The sequence below is a fragment of the Conger conger genome, chromosome 14 (genome assembly GCF_963514075.1).
Source record: "Conger conger chromosome 14, fConCon1.1, whole genome shotgun sequence".
NCBI lineage: Eukaryota > Metazoa > Chordata > Actinopteri > Anguilliformes > Congridae > Conger > Conger conger.
The window spans coordinates 4780537-4801135 of NC_083773.1; the positions used below are offsets into that span (position 1 = coordinate 4780537).

Below are 20599 nucleotides of genomic sequence, written 5' to 3' on the forward strand. Positions count from 1 at the left end.
GGCAAATTTGTATTTTCAACGGTACTGTGAGTAAGTATTTTTTTTTCCCAGTAAGTGCTTTACATATTTAGAGGCAGGAAATAGTTTACCAGCTCGTACGTAGAGCGCTGCCAATGCCTCTGGTGGAGTGGAGATGTATGAGAAAATGAAACAGAGCATGAAAACGCCGAGGCACCGCACTGACAAAATGTTCAGCTTCTGCAGAGCCACATTAATAAGCACTTTGATCTTCTGAAGAGCTGCAAAACAGAGAGGAAACATTCTTCTGGAGAGAATAATAATACAGCTTCTCTGTGTTTGAAATACTTTTACAGGGACGAATCATACTTTACTGAACATAATAATGAATATATTCAATGTGTTATAGGAAATGTTAATGCCTTCATCGCTGAAGAACTCATTTCATGGTGAAAAAATATATAAATCGCTATTTTAAAGAGTGTAAAAAGAGAAAACAAAATGACCATAAAAACCTGAAACATTGCCCGTAATACATGACTCTGAAATACTAAAATATATCAGGTTGGCAAATTCTAAAATAAAATGGGGAAGCTTGCTTCAAAGGAGAACAGAAACCAGCTAAATTGATCTATTTTCAGCCAAGGTGCACAGCATACATGTGATTCCTTGGATTACCCTGACATTTCAGGCTTTAAAGTGAAAGAGAGATTCCCCTTTTCAAACCTGAGCACAGAAGGGATAATATAAGAGACCGATGCAGAGAAAAACATATGCGCAAACTGGTTGTGTCAAATAAACAGAGAAACTGACTGACCAACTGGCCTGCATGCGGACAGCAGCACTGCACACACACAAGAGTCAGTAGGCCAGAAAAAGAGGAAACGTGAGGACAGGGTCCTTGAGAGATAACAGCCCCCCAGGAGAGTAGGCCTCTGTCTCCCTGCGCTCGCTTGTAGACCATATTCCCATGGTGCTTTGCTCTGGTGTGTAAGGTGAAATATGGTTTGCTGGTCCCTGTGGTTCTTGTTACAGTCAACACACAGACATACGCACAGCCACACACACACGCGCACACACACACACGCGCACACGCAGACACACACACCGAGGCCCTTCCAGCAGGCTGATGCAACCGGAACCTCTGGTGTGCCCGTTTAAAAGGACCAATCACACAGACCTGCTACTGAGGTGAGAAGGAGACGCCGGAGAACGGCAGCAGGCACACGCGTTCCCCGAAAACTAGTAAAGTCACGGAAACGTCTTTTTCACGTACGACGGTCCAATTCTTAGATCGTTGGTGTCAAACTCTAAGAGTACGAGGCACAAACTGTAAACAATTAGTGTTCTTTATTCTGCAGAAGGGGAGTCAATTCACATAACCAGATCTATGCTCAAAGTCCCCTCGGAACATTTATAAAATTCATATCACTCGTATTGACCGAAAATAATCATTGAACAAAAGGATAAATTGATTGATGAAAATTCAAGGATTATCACCCCCAACACCAAATATATAAATAACATCTATCAATTAAGAAATAACATCTGATGTATTCATTGGTCGATGGATAGGTAGCGATTGGTAATGGGTTTTAAATTTCATGCCCTTCTCATTATAGTCGGACAGTACTTCCTCACGGAATTAATTAAAAACATTTAAATAAATAATAAATAAAAAACTCAGGCTGCCCAAGTAAATATCTTGCAGTACACATGCCAGCCACCCGAGGGCAGCATTTCCATTCACTTCAAAAATTGTCTTCTGGATGAGGCCTTGGGGGCCAGAGATTTCACATTCATTTTCTTGCTGGAGGTGGGCTGTTGGGACAATATCAGGCCATCGTGAAAAATGCTATAAATGTTTTTTTCGGAATTTATATTTATTTATTTTTATTCAATGCATTAGCAGATGTAATAATGAGAATTGAGGTCCATATCTGAATATATGGACTGTACATTCAAGGTATTGTCCACGGGGTTTTCAGTCTGCTGTTTGAATGTTTCATTTTTTTATTTCTTAGTGTAATCTGTTAGAATGCACATTTGTGCTTTTTGCAATGGACATTTTCACAATTATATTGATTAATCTTTTTGCCTGTCCTTTAATCTATCGAAGGACAAGTTCGCCCCTCCATTTATAGGTTTTTGTATTTTGAACAGAATTTCTCTTTCGGAAGTCACCCTGTCCCTTCATGACATCTGAGAGACAGCGCGGTTTTTTTTTTTTTAGCTTTGTACTTTCACTGCTTATTAACTTATCAGCTGGCCCAGAAGTGAACAATGTGATATGAACACGATGCGATTTCAAATCAGGTCGTACTTACCCAGCGTTTCATAGCAAATCGAATGCGTGTAAACAACGTCGCTGTGTCGTGTAGCGAACAGACGGACTCCGTCGCTGGGGAACAAAAAGCGCAGCTTCAAACGTGAACATCGCTTCCAAAACCTTAAAACCCTTATTTTTCCACAAAGCCACTTTAAAAGGACGGCTGGGTCCCTTATGGTCCCTTTATTTATTTCTGTTCTCATTTATTTCCTGTTAACTTTAAAGGTTTTACTGCGCTTCACCTGGCGTTACGACCAACAGACAAACCTGTAAAAGGAGAACTTGTGCACACTTCCCCTTTGTCTCTGCTCAACGCTGCCCGGGACAGGTACAGGACGGATCCTCTGCCCCAACTGCGTTTTAGTTGCGGTTTGTTTTGCATTGCAAATATAAACAAAATTATTCACCAAATTCATTCATTATCTTAACCAGCTTATCCTGAACAGGGTCGCAGGGGGGCTGGAGCCTATCCCAGCATACATTGGGCGAAAGGCAGGTCACCAGTCCATTGCAGGGCACACACACCATTCACTCATACCCACGGGCAATTTAGACTCTCCAATCAGCCTAACCTGCATGTCTTTGAACTGTGGGAGGAAACCGGAGTACCCGGAGGAAACCCACGCAGACACGGGGAGAACATGCAAACTCCACACAGAGAGGCCCTGGCCAACGGGGATTCAAACCCAGGACCTCCTTGCTGTGAGGCGGCAGTGATACCCACTGCACCATCCATGCCGCCCTTATTCACCAAATTCTCAATCTAAAAGTAAAATAAGATTTTACACAGCAAAAAAATGTTCCTTGGATAAACCTAAAACTTTACTTAAATTTGTTACACCTGTATCTTTTAGGTTTTCTCTGGAAATTTTGGAAGTAAAGTTTTAGGTTTATCCAATGAGACATTGTCTTCCAGTGAAGTTCTGCAATTGGACAGATTTCAGTGTGAAAGCGAACAGCGCTGGTGTACAGCAGAGCACTGTTAAAATATCCCTTTATACAACCAGTGATTATGTCATGAAGACTATTTATGTAACGTTTACGCAGATGGACAGTTCTTTGGAATGAAGAGTGTGTAGTCACGAAATCAGCAGTGTGACTTACCTACATACAGCCCTGAGTCCTCTTATCTGTCTGAGAACACAAGTCATCTGGAAAAACTGCTGATAGTGACTTCATTTTTAGCTAGCTAGTTACTTGTGGTTCATCAATAATGAGAAAACGACCAAATAGTACATGAGCATTCACACAAATAGCATTTTAAAGGAAATTAAATTAACAGTTCACTTCAGCACGGGAAGATGTTCTGAACAGGGAGCGCCGTCGACACAAACGTGAAAATCTGGAACATCACAAACATTTTATTATTTCCCACATAACTATGACCTACATAATACTCGTTCCACCTCCGTACCCAGAATAAAAAGACAATGAAGCGCAACCGTGGACGAAACAGAAACGTGTGCGTTTCATTTCCACGTCATTTCACAACATGAGATCCCAGGACGTCTCCTTTTCAGTCAGACGATGATACCCAAACCTGCCATCTACTGGCTTAAGCGTGTAACTGCATAGACGGCCTTCCCTAATGGAACAATACAGATTTGATATATTGTTAACGACCCCAGTTGACCTGAGAAAAGTCTGGGCATATTACCCGAGCCGTTAAAACAATAACCTAGCCGGTGGGTATTATATTCGGGACATGCAAAGCAGAAAAACTTCCTGTTCAGCTGTGCAGCCAGACACATAAAACCCAGGAAATGTTTGTTTGTATTCAAGCTCAAATCCACTAACTGATAATTACAAGAAGATTACTTCTCAGTAAGTTCTCAGAAGCAATAAACATGCAGGGCAGACCCAACACCCATTATTTTGGCCAGCATAGCAGGATCTGTGACATTAATTGCAATTAAGAGGGTGGTGGTTGTTAGGGCAAGTTGAACAGGAGCTTCATTGAGTTAAAAGTACAATAGGTAAGATTTTAATGTTAAGACAGTGTTACAAGACCATTGTAAATCCCTTCCTATCATTGAAAAGGGCTCATTGACATGTTGACTGACCCCCTGCCTGAGTTTATAGTCCTTAAATTTGGGCTGCAAAATATACAGTTGACGGCCTGACACTCTGTTCCAAAACATTGTATGACTGTACAATAATCCAAGCTCATTGGTTGAAAATTGGTTTTAATTGCCACAGCCAATGGCATTTCAATGTCAGCACATTTACAGAGAAGGGGGAGGGATAAACAGAGTTGTGGTTTGAAGGGGTTTGTTGCTGCTATTCCTCTCTTGACCGTTAGAAGTCCGAAATTACCTACTGTAGCTTTAAGACCCATGTTTCATGGCATAGAGGTCGGAGGGCATTATCTGGAGCTGAATGTGTGTAAAAGTGCATATTTTATTGCTCAGCCTGCATTGGTTTGAGAATCAGTCTATTACATCAGTCACATACAGCCTGTGGATAACTTAGTAAGGGACAACTGCAGTCAGTATTTGCATTGTTTTCGCGGTTACCTGGACAATAAAACTGGTATAATATTTTTAAAAACACTAAAAACACATGTTGCCATTTGCTTACTTCTAGCAGAGGCTAAAAATGGACCATTTCTCGTGGATATCCCCGTGTTGTTCCTGTCAGTGATGGGCTGCAGAGGGACTCTTCAGGACTGGACTGGGGGATCATTACATTACATAGACGGTATTCGGCAGACGCTCTTATCCAGAGCGACGTACAGTTGATTAGACTAAGCAGGAGACAACCCTCCCCTGGAGCAATGCAGGGTTAAGGGCCTTGCTCAAGGGCCCAACGGCTGTGCGGATCTTATTGTGGCTACACCGGGATTAGAACCATCGACCTTCTGGGTCCCAGTCATTTACCTTAACCACTACGCTACAGGCTGCCCTACAGGATCGGGGCGACGGGTCCGATGGTCTCCCAGCCACATCCAGCTGCTGGGCGTTCTGGACCGGACCGGACCGGACCGGCCCACACCACTGGGAACAATCTGGTTCTGTGTATACGAGGCGGAATAAATCCATGGACACACAAGAGTGCTGAAGCAGGGATGGTTTCTGGTGGTTCTGTACTGGTGTTCAGGTACTTCCTGGCACAGATTGGGTTGGGTTTGACTTGTGCTCTCAGCAGGCAAAAAGCATTACAGTGACACAATCCACATATCAGTCACCCAAATAAGCACCACCAACAAAATGTGAGTTGATAAACGGCCTTGTTGAAGAGCAGGACTACAGACCTAACTGCAGACTTCCGGACGCTGGTGGACTTTGGTCCAGTTCACACTGCCTATACTGGCCACATATGGCCATACAACATTCTAGCACGCAACACTTTCCATTGGGATGCGATTTCAATGGCAAAATGAATAATGTATTACATTTCTGGAATCAGGTCATTTATTTGGTAATGTTTTCAATTCCATTATACATCTTTCTTTTGCTCCTTCGACGCAAATGACATAACAGTATCTTTTCAGTGACAAATCAGAAGCACACACGTGCACGCACACACGCGCACACACACACACACGCGCGCACACACAGAGACACACACACACACACACATGCACACACACACGCCCACACACACCCACACGCTAACACGCCCACACATACATACACACACGCCCACACACACACACACACACACACACACACACACACACACACACACACACACAGCCGGGTCTTTCTGAGAGGTTATGATTCTCTTTCCTGTTCTTTCATTTCCTGTGCTCTTATGTCACATCCTGTCTCCAACATCCGTCAAACACAACAAGAACAAAACAATGAGCCACTGTGGGAGAAACACTATAAATAAACGTCCTAAAGGATAAATCTCAATACATTTCTTAAAAAAAAACCAAAAAAAAAAACAAAGAACAAAAACAATAAAGGCATACATGTTGGATAAATTTTGATAGTGATTACCTAGTCACAATTTCATTAACAAGTGTGACGTGACTTAAAACAAGACAAACGGGTACAAACAGGTAAACTTGCACAAGACAAAAAAAACTACAAAAAAACAACAACAAAAAACACATTTTTGGCAAGGCTTCAGCAGCCATGGTTTGCGCTGTGGGTGAGGCAGTTCCGCACACAGAACGTCCAGTGACTAAAGCAGGTCTGCACAAGCTACGCGGTACAAAGCACAACTACTCACTTACACAGTCAGGAAAAAAAAACAAAAAAAAAACCTTCAGCTTCATTTTACACTTTTATCTTTTAGTTTTGTTTTTAACATTAAAGAAGGTAAACGACCCAGGCAAATGACATGACTTTCATCCGACAATTAACCAGACCTCAGAAAGCTACAGCTACGTCCCACTGGCTTTGTTACCCCCCCACTACGTGACTTACACAGCTGCCCCCCTCTGGACAGGCTATACTTTCACATTGCTCTGTGCAAGTGGGGCAGGGGGGGGGGGGATAGGGGACTCAGTGAGGAACGTGACAACGGTGATTTAACACCACTGAGGGAATGTACAGTCTCTTGATCTTTTTTTTTTAAAGAAGTGAAAGTGCTAATCTCGCAACCGGAATGTTCTATTACGGAGTGACAGTATGCGTTTCCCACCTTTGACCCCCCCCTACCGCACATAGGGCCCGTGTTAATGCAAGCCTCAGAGACATAACAGGGTACATATCGGCCTCGGATGACCGACAGGCTTCTTCTAAGGCTGTGGGAGTGAAATGTGCCCGATGGTCTGAGCTGAGAAGACGGGGCTCTGCTTCTGAGCGCGTCTCTGCAGTTAAAACCCCCAGACACAGGCCCAGTTCCCCCCCAGACCACTCCCCCCTTCTGCTCCAGCCAGCCTGCGCTCACACAGCACGGCTGGGCCGGGCTGGGCTGGGCTGGGCTGGGCTGGGCTGGACCGGGCTGGGCCGGGCTGGGCCGGACCTCACTGGCCTGTAGGTTCACAGTGGCTTTGAGCTAACCAGCTAACCACACACAATGTTGTCGCAATGTTTCCGAAAGGTTTAGCCGATGTTAAAACATTGCCACGACGCGGCGGCAACGTTGCCAGAACGTTAGCCGGGAAGGGGCCGCCCGGATTCGTGCACACTGCTCACACCGGCTAGAGCGTCTGACAGATCGGCTGGGTGTTAGAACCACGCTTTTCGAAGCACACAAGAAGAAAGGGTAAAAAAAAAAAACCGAACAAAACAAAAACAAAACAAGCTGTGGTACAGTGTCACAGACACACAGCCCTGCCCCCGCGCCCTTTGACCTGGGCTCGCCACAAAAACCCGAAAAGGCTTCACATCATATCAATCTCCGCTCCTCTCCCTTGATTGTCTTAAAACATTCTGCTGGTCGTTTTTTTGACTGGACGCTCACTGTAAACACTATGTTCTCTACTCCCGACATAAATAAACATAAATCTGTCTGCACTTTCCTCACAGGGCACAGCAGACGGGCAGTGGTGGGGGGGGTTGAGGGGGGCAGTGGTGGGGGGGGGGTTGAGGGGGGCGTTGAGGGTTTGACGGGAGCTGGCCACACCCAGGGCCTTTCATCCCTGAATCACAGACTCCACTCGGAGGGGCGAGAGGGAGACGCTTCCTAAAGAACCCAGACACCGCTACCCCCTCCGCAAAACACACCCATACACACCCTATCCTCCCCCCCCACCCGCCTACCCACCCACACATGACACGGCCACGGAGAACACCACTGCCACCTATCGGGAAACCGTCAGAGGGTGAAGGAGAGAGAGAGAGAGAGAACGAAGAAGGCTCAAAGAAACGAAAAGGGAACGCAAAGAAAGAGAAGGCATCGAGGAAGAAGAAGAAGAAGAAGTGCTTTCCAAAAATACTGCTGTCCACTCCCAGGGTTGTGTGTGGGGTCTCCACGGTCCAATACTGCACACGGTTGCTTCAGAGCACAGAGGGGAGGTGTGGGGGGAGGTCTTTCGGTGGGTGAGGGGGTGACAGAACGCCCCCCCCCCCGCCCGGGCCCCAGGGATCACACCGCAGCGGCGGGGTCAGAGGTTGTGTTTGTGTGCGCGTGCTCCACCGCCTCGCTGGTGTCCATGTTACAGTCCGACACCTCGCTGTGGCTGTGGCTGTGGCTGTGGCTGTGGCTGTGCTCCATGCTCTCGGGCCGGGGCCCCCCCTGTCCCTGCGGGCTCACGCCTGCCCCCACCGCGCCCTTGGCCTGCCGGATGCAGTTGAGCCACTGCTGCTTGTTGAAGGAGTCGCTGGCCTGGAAGGAATAGGTCTGGAGCTGGGCGCCGCTGCCGAACGTCACCCGGAAAAAGTTCTTGGCTGGAGAGAGAGAGGAGGAGATTAGTCCCGCCGTACATTACATTACATTACACTACATTAATGGCATTTATCTCTGTGTTTAGCAGACGCACGTGTCCAGAGCGACTCACACTCCCCACACTCCAACGGCAATTGGCTGCCATGCAAGGCACCAACCACCAACCAGCCCTGGTGTGGCCGGTAGTGTAGTGGTTAAGGTAAATGACTGGGACACGCAAGGTCCCGGTGTAGGCACAATAAGATCCGTACAGCCGTTGGGCCCTTGAGCAAGGCCCTTAACCCTGCATTGCTCCAGGGGAGGATTGTCTCCTGCTTAGTCTAATCAACTGTACGTCACTCTGGATAAGAGCGTCTGCCGAATGCCAATAATGTACTGTAATGGTTTACGTTACATTACTTGTAATGTACATTTACATTATTTCATACGTCAAGTTTAATGGTCTGTTTAGGGACAAGCGTTGAGACTGTAGTGTCTCCTTGGAGAAGTTGGAGGAGAGGAGAGGCGTTAGCTACTTTACGATTTCATTAGGAACATTATTTCTGCCCTCCGCACTGAAACAAATCCTAGTCCAGAGTTTCTCAGCTCCAGTCCTCTGGACCCACTTGGTCAGAAGGTTTTTGTTGTAACCAGGAACTCACACACCTGACTGAACTAATCGTGGTGATCTGATCGGTTCAGTCAGTAAATCAGGTGCGTGAGTTCCTGGTCCACGACAAAAACCTTCTGACCACGTGGGTCCGGAGGACCGGAGCTGAGAAACTCAGGCCCGGTCCGGACAGGCCAGGCCAGGCCCCTCCAGAACGTCCCCGCAGCAGCGCCGGTGGCTCAGCGCTACCCCCCGGGAGCCGGCGGCGTCGGGGACACTCACTGCGCTCAGTGTTGCTGAAGGCCCCTCGGATGGAGCCGCCCAGGCGGATCTCCCCGTCCTGCAGGTCCTCCCAGTCCAGCTCCCGCACCGGGATGGGCTGCCGGCACAGCTGGTAGCACAGCTGCTCGTTCTGCGCGACGGCGCGCGTGATCACCAGCACGTCCTGGAACAGGAACACGTGCAGCTTCTGCGCCGGGAGAGAGGAGACGGGGCGTGTGAGGACCGGGGTGTGTGAGGACCGGGGTATGTGAGGACCGGGGTATGTGAGGACCGGGGTATGTGAGGACCGGGGTATGTGAGCACCAGGGTGTGTCGGGACCAGGGTGTGTCAGGACCAGGGTGTGTCAGGACCAGGGTGTGTCAGGACCAGGGTGTGTCAGGACCAGGGTGTGTCGGGACCAGGGTGTGTCAGGACCAGGGTATGTCAGGACCGGGGTATGTGAGGACCGGGGTATGTGAGGACCGGGGTATGTGAGGACCGGGGTATGTGGGGACCGGGGTATGTCAGGACCGGGGTATGTGAGGACCGGGGTATGTGGGGACCGGGGTATGTGGGGACCGGGGTATGTCAGGACCGGGGTATGTGAGGACCGGGGTACGTCAGGACCGGGGTATGTGAGGGTGTGTGAGGCTGTGTAAGGGTGTGTACGGTCCAGAACTTCTACACTATCACAAGTAGCAGCAAAAGTAAAATACTAGCAGATGAAAACTGTTAATAATAGTTGTAGAATTACCACCATTCCGAAAATATTAGAATGCTACTAATAGTAGTAATAGTAGACTAATAACAAGTAGAATAGTAGTAGAATACTAGTCTAGTAGTAGTCATAGTAGAGTACTACAAGCACTATCTGTAGCACAAATAGTAGCAGTAGTGGTGGCAGTAGTTGTAGTCAACTCTTCTTCAGCATAGTAGCCAATAATATGTATCGATACATGACTTGTCCACACATCTGTAGAACGTTACAGGCACATTAATTCCATTTGGAAACGGGTGGGGAAAAATGCACTTGAATTTCACCCCCCTGGATCAGTCGAGTTTGTCAAAAAAAAGTACATTCCTTTCAATCACAGGAGCACAACGGCACGACCCAGGTCACAGGGTCAGTGTGAGACCTGAGGCCATTCGTCCTGACAGGAATAATATTTGGTCAGGAGTGTGATGGATGTGGCCCCCCCGGGGGACGTGGAGGGATGCAGGGCTGTTATGTAAGGTGTGTGTCAGTACCCGTGTTCCCCTCCTGCCCTACAGGGGGCAGCGTTTCCCCACTCAACATTTCCCTTTTCATCATTACGCTTTTGGGTATCTATCAGTCTAATGACATACACAGCATATCTCTGAAATACAGAGTAGCATAGTAGTGTGCATCTCTCTGCTGTATACTCAGTCAGCACTCAGGCAGGTATTTATTAGACTTAATAATAATAATAATAATAATAATAATAATAATAATAATATTTCCACTGCTGTAGCCTATCCACTTAAGAGTTATGATGCGTTGTGTGTTCAGAGACGCTCTTCTGCATACCACTGTTGTAATGTGTTGTAATGACCAACAATCATTCCACAGTTACATTATTTCCCCCATTCTGATGGTTGGTGTGAACATTAACTGAAGCTGCTGACCCGTATCTACAGGATTGTATGCAATGCACTGCTACCACACAATTGGCTGATTAGACAATCGCATGAATAAGTACAGTGTAAGAAAGTAAAAATGTTCCCAATGAAATTTCCCTCGGGATGAATAAAGTATCTATCTATCTATCTATCTATCTATCTATCTAATAAAGTGCTTGGTGAGTGTATGTGTTTGTGTCTATCTGCCTCACCAGGGTGTGTAGGGGGGGAGTCTCACAATCAAACGCCCTAAAGCCCAGTTACAGAACCGAGCCTGGTACCGGCCACCCAGACCCTGCTACAACAGTCCACCTGAGACTCAGACTACCAGCTTCCATCTTGTTTTACTTCAAAAAAAAAGACCAACCCCACGAACACACTGCCCATCTCTACCACCCTACTATTTCCCCCACTCGCCTTCCTGGTTTTAATCATTATTTATCAGAATATTGCACTGAACACAATTACGTGTTTCTTTTCGGTGCTCCTCAAATCTTTCGCTGTTTCCCCGGCGCCCCAGTGATTAACAGCCGTCTGTAATGGCCTCTCTCCCTGTCATTAAGCGCCTTTGAGCGGGAACTCTGGGACCTGGGACCTGACCCCCCCTCTCGCTGCTGGGAACGGCTCATTAACACGCACCGGTGAATTCATCTCAAAATGAGCCACCTGGTGTCAGCGTCAACGCGGTGACGGAGCGGAAACCTGCCGGCACCGGAGAGCAGCCAGGTGCTCTACACGGAGCGCAGCCGGGGGGCCTATCGCCTCAGTTACGGCCTCACACCGAGGAAGGCACTGCGGAGATCAGAGACTCCTACGTTCTCTGGAATGGGGCTCTCCCCCGCCCACCCTTCCTGGGGAGCTGCTCAGGGTGTGGGGAGGATTCACAAGCCTCACCTGTGTGACTCCATTACCCAGCAGGGCCGGGACATGCGTGTGAACCGCCCGCCCTGACCTCCTGACGATTAGTCAGGAAACTCCCACGAACCAATCACACGCCTGGCCCCCGCGGTGTAGACCTAACAGCAACCAATCACGCTCCTTCCCCTCGCTGCGGCGTTACGAAACCTTCGATGAGACGACCCGTCACCTGGGAGATTTACGGGGGGGACGTTCCGTCCCTTGACTTTGACCTCGTTGGTCCCCTCGTACTTAACCTCCGGCTTGAGTTACGGGACGCATTCTTGCCCCAGACGTTTCTCTCTCATCGCCTCTTTTTCACGGCCGCTGGAACAGCCGGGGGGGGGTCAAAGGGCACGAGCACACGCCTCTAACCTGCGGCTTTGTAGTGAGTCGTGAGGGTGGGTGGCTGGGCCCGCAGGGGCCCTCTGAGGGGCTGGAAGCCGCACTAAAACACGGTGTACCGGATGAACGACCGAGCGCACCTCTCTTAAAATGACTGAGCAGCACCGCGTCGTAACGTTTTCACGAGGAGGCCGGAAAGCCTGGGGAAAACCCTAGTAAAACGTTGGGAGGGCCATTGTTCACAAAGATGCTTTTCCACGCAGTTTAGACTGCTGACCACAGCCAAGTGCAGCTCATTGGTAAGGTGTCGGGGTGGGGTAATCATAGTAAGGTGTTCAGTACAGTATGGCGTTGGGGAGGGGTGAGCAGAGTAAGGTGTTGGGTCAGTAAGGTGTTGGGTCAGTAAGGCGCTGAGGAGGGGTGAGTACAGTAAGGTGTTGTGAGGTGTTGGGTCAGTAAGGTGTTGGGTCAGTAAGGTGCGGAGGAGGGGTGAGTACAGTAAGGTGTTGTAAGGTGTTGGGTCAGTGAGGCGCTGAGGCGGGGTGAGTATAGTGAGGTGTTGGGTCAGTAAGGTGTTGGGTCAGTAAGGCGCGGAGGAGGGGTGAGTATAGTAAGGTGTTGGGTCAGTAAGGCGCGGAGGCGGGGTGAGTACAGTAAGGTGTTGGGTCAGTAAGGTGTTGGGTCAGTAAGGCGCGGAGGCGGGGTGAGTATAGTGAGGTGTTGGGTCAGTAAGGCGCGGAGGCGGGGTGCGGGAGCGGGTTTTAAACACTCACAGCCCCTCGGTTGTTCTTCAGGTCCCCGTGGCAGGTGAGCACTCTGGAGCGCTCGATCAGCAGGTCCCTCTGGCTCTCGTCCAGGTACAGCAGACGCTCCCGGTAGTACCGGCACTCCGACTCGCCCGTCTGCACGTTGATCTCCGCCACGATGCCCTGGATCATGTTGATCTGAGAACACACACACACACACCACACCACACACACGTCACCAGAGCGCAGAGATTCAGGGGGCCCCACGTCGCCTCAACCCGACCAAACTCCAGGGAACACGAGCGTGAGAAACTGACTGCCCGACACTACACGGAGGTTCACAGTCCTGTGAGACCCCAAAGTTAGGTAAAAGACTCAACGGTTCAGCAGCTCCGTGCGCACGGACACGGGGATTCCCACGGGTCGGCAGCGCCGCTGGTTCTCGTTACGGGTTCAGGGGATCAGCGCCGCTGACGGGCCGGAGGTCCCGGGCCCCGCCGGCCCTGATCAGAGCAACGGGCCCCCAGAGCTCCATCCCCCAGGCCAGCGCTCGGGAGACTGAGGGGCCTCACACTGTGAGTGACGGCTCACGGGCCCCTGGCTGTTCTGTGGGGCCCCGCCCCAGGGGCCCGTCACACTGGCAGGAGCACGGGCAGCTCCGGGATGGGAAACGGCTGGGATGGGATTTTTTTTTACATTTGTCAGACGCTCTTATCCAGAGCGACGTACAGTTGATTAGACTAAGCAGGAGACAATCCTCCCCTGGAGCAATGCAGGGTTAAGGGCCTTGCTCAAGGGCCCAACGGCTGTGCGGATCTTATTGTGGCTATACCGGGATTAGAACCACCGACCTTGCGGGTCCCAGTCATTTACCTTAACCACTACGCTACAGGCCGCCCTACACATGGGATGGGATCAGACAGGATGGGACGGGATGGGGTGGGGCAGTCCCCTGGGACAGAACGGCTTTCTGACGGAGAGTCATCGGAGCCGACGCGGGCCGGCAGAGGCCTGATCTCTCTGGCTCTCACACAAAAATGTAAAAGGAGAGGAGGCTTTTCCTGGCAGCCGTTCGGCTGCACTGTAACCTGACGCAAATACGTTTGGCGTTACAGCTTCAAAGGGTCTTAAATAAGACAAATCTGCCCCGGTGACAAAGCACTGCACTTCAAAGACCGGCTGTGTGCTCCGCTCCGTAAGATCATTCTCTCTCCCAGCATGCATTACATGTTTTTCCCCAGTAGGGGGCACAGTTTTGCAAAATGCAAGGGTATATTCTCAGTCACACAATATGAACACATAGTCTATTGATAGCACAGGTTATCACAGAGAGACAGACAGCGTACGGAGAGAAAAAACAGGGTGAAAATATATCTTTGAAGCAAAAGAAAAGAAAAGAATCTAAACTCTTTATATTCTGTAAAAAACCTGAACACACTCCTGCAATCCAAGATCATTTTCAAGGAAACCTGTTCTACCAAACGAAACATCAAACGCACACGCACACGCACACGCACACGCACACGCACACGCACACGCACACACACGCACGCACACGCACACGCACACGCACACGCACACACACACACACAGGTTTGAGTGTGTTGCGTAGCGCTGTGCGGCATCTCTGACGGGACAGTCAGCCGGACGGGACCCTCACCGCCTCCTCCAGGTGCTGTCGGTCGGGGTGGTCGTTGGGCGTGTGTTTGAGGATCTCGCGCAGCAGCAGCGGGTACTTGACCAGCCGGGACCGCGGGATGTCCAGGAAGTTCCACAGGTCCAGCTTGCGGCTGAAGGGCGACTCCAGGCATCGCTGCAGGAAGTCGTGGACCCGGTGGTCCTGCTTCTTGTGGTCCAGCAGGGCTTTGGCCGCCACCTGGTTGCTGCAGTAGCCGTTGTAGGAGTCCAGGCAGGGCAGCTGGGAGAGAGGGGGAGAGCAGAGACTCTATTTTACCACGTCATCTCTCATCAACAGCCGGTCACCTGATACCGGTGTTGCTCAGACCGGGCTCCTCTATCAAAGCAAACACACCCAGCACTGAGGAGCCAGCGTTTCCCCCCTGCCCTTCTACAGGGAACACGAGGATCCGTACGAAAGCGGAATAATGTCCTGAGAAACACACCAAACTAAAATTGCATCGTACTCAGGGGTCCCTCCGTTCAGTTCAGGGTAAACATGCAGTACAATAAACATAATGCAATGTTTTCAAACTTTGTGTCCCAATTCCGTACACGACGGCGTTGCGTTGAGGTCATTCTGACCCACAGGCTGCCCACTGTAACTCACTGACTTCCTGCTCGGCTGGGAAACGCGTCACAAAAGTTTCAAGATGTTAATATTGTTAACAGGATAATATTAATAATGAGAGAAGACGGACCGCCACGTCACCGCGGCAGTTCAGCAGGACAGGGAGTTCGGCTTCCAGTGATTCACGAGCGACAGAAAATCCACACAAACGTTTGATTCATCTCCACTCCTTTCTGCAGTGCGTGCCGAGGAACAGTGACCAACAGGGTGACTAACGAAGATCTCCTCACTGTTCTGGCGTCACGTGACCGTTCCCAGAAACCCTCCTCAGATCCTCTGAGGTCAGAAACTCACGGACGGACACACACACACACACACACACACACATACACACACACACACACACAAATACACACACAAAAAACACACACACACACACACAAAAAACACACACACACAAAAAACACACACACACACACACATACACACAGACACAAAACACACACATACGGATAGGGTGACTAACAAACATCTTCTCACTGTTCTGACAACACATGACCGTTCTCAGAAACCTCACAGATCCTCTGAGGTCAGAAGCTCACGGACACACACACACACACACACACACAAACACAAAACACACACATACACACACACACACACATACACCAAAAACACGAACACACACACACACACACACACACACACACACAGATATACGTATAGGCTGACTAATGAACATCCTCTCACGTTCCCATAACCCCCCCTCAGACCCTCGGATACGGCGGAGGTCGCGGCGGCCTCAGAGACCGGAGCGGTGTAATGTATCACACGCTGCGTTACGTAAGACGCATCGACACAGCTGGAGCGAGGCCCGGCCCGCCCCCCCTCCCGCGGCAACGCTCACTGCCTTCCCCCCTCTCTGCCTTCCCCCTCTCTGCCTTCCCCCTCTCTGGCTTCCCCCCTCTCTGCCTTCCCCCCTCTCTGCCTTCCCCCCTCTCTGGCTTCCCCCCTCTCTGCCTTCCCCCCTCTCTGGCTTCCCCCCTCTCTGCCTTCCCCTCTCTGCCTTCCCCCCTCTCTGCCTTCCCCCCTCTCTGGCTTCCCCCCTCTCTGGCTTCCCCCCTCTCTGGCTTCCCCCCTCTCTGGCTTCCCCCCTCTCTGCCTTCCCCCCTCTCTGCCTTCCCCCCTCTCTGCCCCGAATATCCGCCGCTGAACAGCGGTCTGGCGGTGCCGGAGCTGCGTAATATTTACACGGCCCGCGCTACGCAGCCCCCGCAGACGCGCTACGCTAGCGGAAGGCCAGGGGGGTTCACGGAGGAGACCCCTTTTCCGATTCGGCCGACGGGGTAGCGTGCGGGCACGCGTCGTTTCCCATGATCCCCCGCTGCAAGCAGAAAGGAAGGCCCCCGGTTGGGGGCAGCGCCGTGCCCGTCCTCCAACCGCCCGGCCGCGCGGGGTACCGACCCCCCCCCCCCGACCAGCGCCCCAATGACTGCTGGGATACCGAGGGCGCTTCCCCGTTCCCCCGCTGCCCTGCCCGCCGGTCCCTCTCTCCTGCTGATGGACGGGCTGAGGGATAGCTCCCCTGCCACAGAGTGTTTGTTTAACGGGGAGAGGGAGCAGGAGCAGCCTGCGGTACATCAGCCAGCGTCAGCGCTGTGTGTGCACCTCCTGCGCCTGTCCTCCAGAGACAGGCCCGCTCACTGCGACCAGAGAGAGCCGAGGAGCACAGAGACTGAGGAGCACAGAGACTGAGGAGCAGCACAGAGACTGAGGAGCACAGAGACTGAGGAGCAGCACAGAGACTGAGGAGCACAGAGACTGAGGAGGAGCACAGAGACTGAGGAGCACAGAGACTGAGGAGCACAGAGACTGAGGAGCACAGAGACTGAGGAGCACAGAGACTGAGGAGGAGCACAGAGACTGAGGAGGAGCACGGAGAGCTGAGGAGCACAGAGACTGAGGAGGAGCACAGAGACTGAGGAGCACAGAGAGCTGAGGAGCACAGAGAGCAGAGGAGGGCACGGAGGATGGTGAATGTCTGCATTTATATAAGCGCCTTTATCCAAAGCACAGTACGATTTATACTTTTTCATTTACACTCACACACCAACAGCGATTGGCTGCCATGCAAGGCACCAACCAGCTCGTCAGGAGCATTTAGGGGGTTAGGTGTCTTGCTCAGGGACACTTCGACACATCCAGGGCTCGAACCAGCAACCCTCCGACTGCCAGACGACTGCTCTTGCCGCCTGAGCCAATGAGACGACTGCTCTTATCTCCTGAGCCGATGTCACCACAGGAGTATAGAGACTGAGGGCACTGAGGACCAGGCCTGTCTCACACACACCTCACCCTGGTGCTCCAGGCACTGCGCCTCCTCCATATGACTGCAGCTCTGTACTCACCTCCAGCCACAGCGCTGGTTTCCCAGCCATGCTGACAAATACACCTCCTCCGCAAAGATATTTTTGTCCAAAACGCATCTGGTAAATGCCAGCATTTTACCCGTAACTATAATTGTGGTAATTGTAATTGTGGTGAGTGCGGTTGAACAGGTCAGTGCAAAGCAGGGCTTGAGGGGACTGATCCGGTCAAGAAAATGAGAAAATGGATTGCAATTAAATACTCTCAGGGAGGAAGATGGAAATTTACGAGCCGATCAGTCAAACACTGACACAACGACACACTTATCACAGGAACTCACAACCGGGCAGAAAGGACCGACTCTTCCTGTGCATTGTGCTTTTAGACTGCACTGCCCTGTCTTCACCAGACTCCAGCATGAATCATGAATCACCCTGGACAGGACGAAAGGGCAGAGAAGACCTGGGGTAAGGTGGAGGGGTCGCCTCAATTCAGTGCGTCTGACAGAAAAACGGCACAGAGTAGGAAACGGGCCAGCGGGAGTGCGCCCGGGACCCCCCCTCCCCAGGACCCCCCTGCCCCCCCCCAACGCTCATGACATCGACTGATTCGCCTCAGAAGCGCGCGGTCGAAGAGGGCAGGGAAAAATAAAAAGCCAATGATTTTGGCCTGAAGCATGTCCCAATATAAACCCATCCACTCTCTGCAGAGAACATCTGACAGGACTGTGGGGGCGTGAATCATGGGCTGGTCACCCTGATCCACCCACCCCTCCACCCCTCCACTCCTCCACCCCTCCACCACTCCACCACTCCACCCCTCCACCCCTCCACCCCTCCACTCCTCCACCCCTCCACTCCTCCACTCCTCCACCACTCCACCCCTCCACCCCTCCACCCCTCCACTCCTCCACTCCTCCACCCCGCCACCCCTCCACCCCTCCACCCCTCCACTCCTCCACTCCTCCACTCCTCCACTCCTCCACTCCTCGACTGCTGGGAATGGCCCACTGCACTTCCCACAGGCCAGTTGAGACCTCCCAAACCGCCAAAAAAAAAACTAAAAAACCGCCAAAGTTTGGGAAGGAAGCACACACACACACACACACACACACACACACAAACATTCATCAGAAAATGCTGATTTTCTGACCTTAAATCAGGGATCTCACACACACACACACACACACACACACACACACACACACACACACACACACACACACACACACACACACAGTATTTGCCCCAGGTGTGTTACCGCCAGCGGCCAGCAGGGGCAGTGTCTGCTGCAGGAGGCCAGCAGGGTGAACGTGGACACACAGAGGGCACCGGGCAGAGCAGAGCCAGCGGTGCAGGGGGTTTCTGCAGCTGGAGCTAAAGGGGGAACCCCAGAGCCCCGGAGGGAGCTGGTGGTGTAGGCGGTGGGGGGGGGGCAAAGGGGCAGCTCCTCTTACCCAGTCCACCAGGATGTGTCCGATGTGCTCCGTGGAGCCGTCCGCTTTCCTGGCTGCGCGGAGCCGACTCAGCAGGTCTGGGGGCAGGAGGGAGAGGCGCTGAGGTCAGAAACACTACACTGCAGTATATTACACTCACGTACACATGTTTACACATCTGGGGTCAGGGGAGAGGGGCACTAGAGGTCAACTCTGCCTGCGGTTACTCCTTTTTCCTGTAAGCCTGGAGATTGCAGAAAAGTCAGTCTCATTCTCTGTGTTTTTCACTCCGCAGTACTCATCTACATGTGCCCACAGAGACCGCGCGTCTGTGTCCACGCGTGGTTCCGCCCATGCGCGTGTGTTTACACGTGTATTTGCACACGCGCTGATCGAGGGCAAGCGCGAAAACCCTCACCTTCGTGCAGAGGGATGAGAGAGTCCAGGGTCCCGAAGATCTGGTTCAGCTCCTGTTCGGTCATGATCGACAGCTTCAGCATGGGGTCGTGGTAGGCCTGCGGAGAGAGACCGGAATAAGGGCCCGGCATCAGAACCAAAGTGACCCGTTCCACCAGGAGCGCACAAGTAAGAATGTGCTTACGGTCATGGAACTTCCACAGGAAGAGACGTGGGGAAGCCACAGCTATTAAAAGGAGCTTTTACAAACCCAGACTCAGCACTGACTGCATTTAAACGTGGAAAAGTAAAAAAAAACAAAAAAAAACTCATGACCCTTTGTACAGATGTAAGAACGTTCATCCGTGGAACGGCTTGGCCCGTGCGTATAAACACGGCCAATATTCACCGAGACCACTTCACTTCCCTTTACATCCAATAATAAACACAGATCAACCAGGCAACTAAACACGGCAACCAATTTCAACCTAAACACCTGCCCCAAAACCTGCAGCTGTTTCAAAGGCGGCACAGTTCAAGTAAACCATAGAAGAAGAAGAAGACTATTTACTGGCTTTTTCTTTTTTTTCCCATTTCATGGAAGCCCCAGAACAGACGATAATGGACACAGCGATCCGATAAACGCGTGAGGGAGGTCGTGCTTTTGGGAATGAATCACGCCGGGTCCCTGCTGGGGTCGAGAAACGGGAGACGGATCTTCTCACGTGAGCGGAGTAACTCTAAGCCCCTGACACATTCCCGGAAACGCGAACACAACGCAGGGCGTGGTGGTCAGGGAGGCGCTGCGGAGCGGAAAAACAGATCTCACCTTCTTGGCCAGCTTTAGGTCTTCAGTCAGGTCCTGCTCCCCTTGGGAAAGCTCGAAGATAGCCTGTGGAGGACGGACAGAGAGAGAGAGAGAGAAAGAGAGAGAATTAAAAATAGAGGTAGCGGGTGGGGGGGATCTCAAACTTGGGCTTTCGACCACTCTCTGAGGACCGACAGCCGGTCACCTGATACCGGTGTTGCTCAGACCGGGCTCCTCTATCAAAGCAAACACACCCAGCACTGAGGAGCCAGCATTTCCCCCCTGCCCTTCTA

At 51.2% G+C, this 20599-nt stretch overlaps 1 protein-coding gene across 3 annotated transcripts in view; it reads right to left on the minus strand.

The window, feature by feature from the left end:
* Positions 1–5677: 5677 nt before the first annotated feature.
* arhgef3 (Rho guanine nucleotide exchange factor (GEF) 3) overlaps positions 5678–20599 on the minus strand; it is a 102795-nt gene continuing 87873 nt past the window's right edge. For all 3 annotated transcript variants that reach the window (XM_061219503.1, XM_061219505.1, XM_061219504.1), the window contains 7 exons: positions 20328–20390; positions 19521–19617; positions 19124–19200; positions 14713–14970; positions 13080–13250; positions 9444–9630; positions 5678–8574 (listed from right to left, as the gene is read on the minus strand). In XM_061219503.1, the coding sequence (XP_061075487.1) occupies positions 8273–8574; positions 9444–9630; positions 13080–13250; positions 14713–14970; positions 19124–19200; positions 19521–19617; positions 20328–20390 (1155 nt within the window). In that variant the 3' untranslated portion in view covers positions 5678–8272. The remainder of the gene's footprint in view (positions 8575–9443; positions 9631–13079; positions 13251–14712; positions 14971–19123; positions 19201–19520; positions 19618–20327; positions 20391–20599) is intronic.